At 37.5% G+C, this 3,607-nt stretch overlaps 1 protein-coding gene across 1 annotated transcript; it reads left to right on the top strand.

The window, feature by feature from the left end:
• Positions 1-264: 264 nt before the first annotated feature.
• Positions 265-3,576, top strand: LOC107713592 (ribonuclease Y-like). Its single transcript, XM_016519150.1, has 4 exons — positions 265-328; positions 608-1,078; positions 2,761-2,809; positions 3,564-3,576. The coding sequence occupies exons 1-4, from the start codon at positions 295-297 to the stop codon at positions 3,574-3,576; spliced, it is 567 nt and encodes a 188-aa protein (XP_016374636.1). The 5' UTR covers positions 265-294.
• The last annotated feature ends 31 nt before the right edge of the window (positions 3,577-3,607 follow it).

Below are 3,607 nucleotides of genomic sequence, written 5' to 3'. Positions count from 1 at the left end.
TTTTTTTTTTTTAATGCATTGTTCAATTATGAGATTTTGGCAATTTGGCTTTTAATAAAGTGCTGTTTCAGACTAGTACTATAGTCGATGTGTACCTGTAGATTTCAGTTTCACTTCATATCTTTAAAAGCCATTAGATTTCTACATACAGGTACATCTAAAAAAATTAGAATATCATGAAAAAGGTCAATAATTTTTGTGACTCATTTCAGAAAGTGAAACCCATATATTATATAGATTCATTACACATAGAGTGAACCCTATATTAAAGAGAGAGAACTGGAGAAAAGAGCAATGGAACTGGATAGAAGAGCGATGGAACTGGATGAAAGCACAATGGATCCAGATATTAGAGAGACAGACCTGGAGAGAAGGGAGAAAGAACTGAAGCAAAGAGAAACAGAACTGGATAAAAGACTGATGGACCTGCAGAGAACACCGATGTGCTGGTTTATAAGTGATATACTGGGGAAAAGAGAGATGGAACAAGATATTAAAGAGACAGAACAGGAGAAAACAGCAATGGATCCCGATATTAGAGTGAGACAACCAGAGAAAAGAGTGATTGAACCCTATATTAAAGAGAGAGAACTGGAGAAAAGAGCAATGGAACTGGATAGAAGAGCGATGGAACTGGATATTAGACAGAGAGAAATTGAGAAAAGAGCGGAGAGAAGACAGACCGAACTGGATAAAAGACTGATGGACCTGCATGTAAGGCAATATAAGCTGTATATAAGAGATAGAGAAGCAATGGAACTGGATGGAAGAGAGATAGAACTGAAGAAAAGAGAGATGGAACCAGATATTAGAGAGATAGAAATGGAGAGAAAAGACATGGAACTGTATATTAGAGAGAGAGAACTGGATAGAATAGAGAGCGAAATGGAGAGAAGAGAAACCGAACTGGAAAGAAGAGAGAGAGAACTGTATAGAAGAGCGAGCGAAATGGAGAGAAGAGAAACTGAACTGGATAAAAGAGAGAGCGAACTGGATAAAAGAGAGAGCGAACTGGATAGAAGGCCTGAAGGAATGAAACCTGTGCGATCTAGCAGCAATGAGTTAGACCATCCTAACAGTAAGAATTATGTTATTTATGCACAGTTTGATTGATGCATGCATGTGATGATAGAAGATCATGAAATAATTATAATTTCATCCGATACACCAAACTTGACATTCATGTTGAGGTCAGACCACACACTGGACCTCCTAAGATAAGATAATGAACAGTTTTATCAAATCATTACTCTGCATAATGATGACTACATCTCAAGTAGACTTACAAAAGATCTACTGTATATTGTTACTCATTGTTGGGAGTAACATACTGTACATTACATCATCACATTGATATTTTTGAAGTAACATGGAAAGTAACATGTTCCCCTATTTTAAACTTACACTATAATACCTAATACTGTAATTTAATAAATAAGTAGCACACATTCAGTACACATTCATCTTCTCGTTACTACAGCGCTGTTACATAGACATATGCAATGCATGCTTTGAGTCACATAGTGAGGTTTTTCCTCTCTGTTGATCCAATTTGCTTTCAAATCTACACTAATAATGTCATCTAATGACAAAAGAGTCATTATAAACACTTTACGGTGCTATATACACATTTGAATGCAAAGTAATAGTAACACAATAATGTAACATTACATTTAAAGGGGTCATATACTGAGAAACCAAAATTCCTTTGATCTTTTGACATGTAAGAGGTCATTGACATTGTAATATACACGGCCGATATCTCAGAACAAATAATTTATTTGCATTGGAAGGGGTGGGACACCTGTCTATATTAGCGCACTCTGATTGAATAAAAAAAGTAAGTTTTGGCTAGCTACGTGTTGGAGACCCCTGTTCTATCTATGATGTAATAGTGTGGCTAAACTCCGCCTCCGCAGAAGAAGATCAACGCCTGCTTCTACATCACTGCCTTCTTAGCCCCGCCCACCAAATTGTGCATGTAGTGTGTAAATAACAAGAGAAGCTAATGCAGGATTACGCTGAAATCAAACAATAAAGATGCTCTGAACACAACAAGACGCTGTGCAGAGCCAAGTTGTGGAAAAACAGTCTTTGCATCCCAACATTAGGAAAGAGTGGATTAACTTTATTTTTAATGAAGACCCAGACGGCGTCAGTAAGAACTCGGTCCTTTGTTCACTTTATTTCACCGCAGATTCATTTACAAACAAAGCACAATTTGACGCAGGATTTTCAGAAATATTGAAACTAAAAGACGACGCTGTGCGACTATATTGGATCCGATGTCGCGCCACACAAGTGTGAGGAACTGTTTTCATTACCTGCTCACTATTGCTTTTTCTGTTATTACAGATCGTTGATAATGAGTATTTATGCGATTTTTAATCTAAATCACAAGCAGTGTCCATCTATGAAGGATGTAGTTGTCAAACATACTCAACTGTTAGCCAATCACAGCAGTGAGCGTTTACTTCCGAGTCCGCCACGCCTCTTCAAACAGAGCATTCTGAAGAGGGCGTCAAAACAAGACAGAAAATAGCCTATTACTTCTGAATTATGATGTTTTTTGATATACAAATCTTGATAACATTATAAGTAGACCTCAGAGAACAGAAAAAAATAAAACACAAAGGCAGTTCATGACCCCTTTAAACATAATGTTCCTTTAAACTAATGTTTGTTGAATTTGTTCCTGATAAAAGACATGCTAACCTTAAGATATGACACTTAAATTGTCTCTCTGTCTGTTTTCATTAGTGTCTGAAAGTGAGAACAAATCTCCAACACAGCTGATTGGTTCTCTCCTGTATCGGTAGCCAATGAGCTCGCTGCTCAACATTCAAATATATGACTAGTGCTTGCCGTAGCAGTGCAGCTTGCAGAACAGCGAAATCAACATCTAAGATAAGTGAATGCTCTTCTAATCCATATCACTGTGTGTATTGCATGGTCTGCATAATTGAATTAAAAAATAAGCAACCATAATCAAGTTTAAATGGTCATGTTAGCAGTTTGCATTGTATGCAGGAGCGAGTATTAAGCATATTAGCAGCAGCATTTAGCATCTGTGTTTATACAGTCGGAGCAAAACGCAGTTTAGAGCATATGTAATCGCTCTGATGACACGCCGATAGTAACGGACATGAAACAGGTTAAATGAAATAAGCATTTTTGTGTATGCATTTCAATGGGGGTTCGCCATATACATCGGCGACTATCCCAGTGTTCACATTCGTTATTTCTAAGGTCGATGTTTTCATTGTGAGGAGTGTGTGGTTGATTTCAGCTGCACGCTGTGTCAGAAGCACGCGCTTATCGCAGTCATATCAATGACAGTGTTGCTGGAGACGCTGAAGATCACTATCTACAGCTGGAACAGTTAGTTCCGAGTGAAATGCATTATGGGTAGTAGGGCTGTCAAAATTTATTTTCGAATTTCGAATATTCGTCGAATTTAAAATAAAAATCCACATTTTTAGGTGTGCGTCAGGCAGCATTATCAGTGGCGCACGAGATGCGATGACAATGTAAGTGTCGTTGCATTATAATGTTTTTGTTAGCCTATCCAGTTGAAGCCACTATTGAACCCATTGTAAATTAAAAA

Source organism: Sinocyclocheilus rhinocerous, unplaced genomic scaffold, assembly GCF_001515625.1.
Source record: "Sinocyclocheilus rhinocerous isolate Xijiao unplaced genomic scaffold, SAMN03320098_v1.1 scaffold1937, whole genome shotgun sequence".
NCBI lineage: Eukaryota > Metazoa > Chordata > Actinopteri > Cypriniformes > Cyprinidae > Sinocyclocheilus > Sinocyclocheilus rhinocerous.
Note: the sequence above shows the minus strand (reverse complement) of the source record. Positions and strands in the feature narration are given on the sequence as shown.

What these genes read in the sequence shown, in the direction of transcription:
- LOC107713592 (XM_016519150.1), top strand. Translation starts at nt 295, where the DNA reads ATGGAACTGGATAGAAGAGCGATGGAACTGGATG. An exon ending in AAGAGCGATGGAACTGGATG is followed by an intron (nt 329 to 607) that starts AAAGCACAATGG and finishes AGAAAAGAGCAA; the next exon opens with TGGAACTGGATAGAAGAGCG. An exon ending in TGAGTTAGACCATCCTAACA is followed by an intron (nt 1,079 to 2,760) that starts GTAAGAATTATG and finishes TGTTTTCATTAG; the next exon opens with TGTCTGAAAGTGAGAACAAA.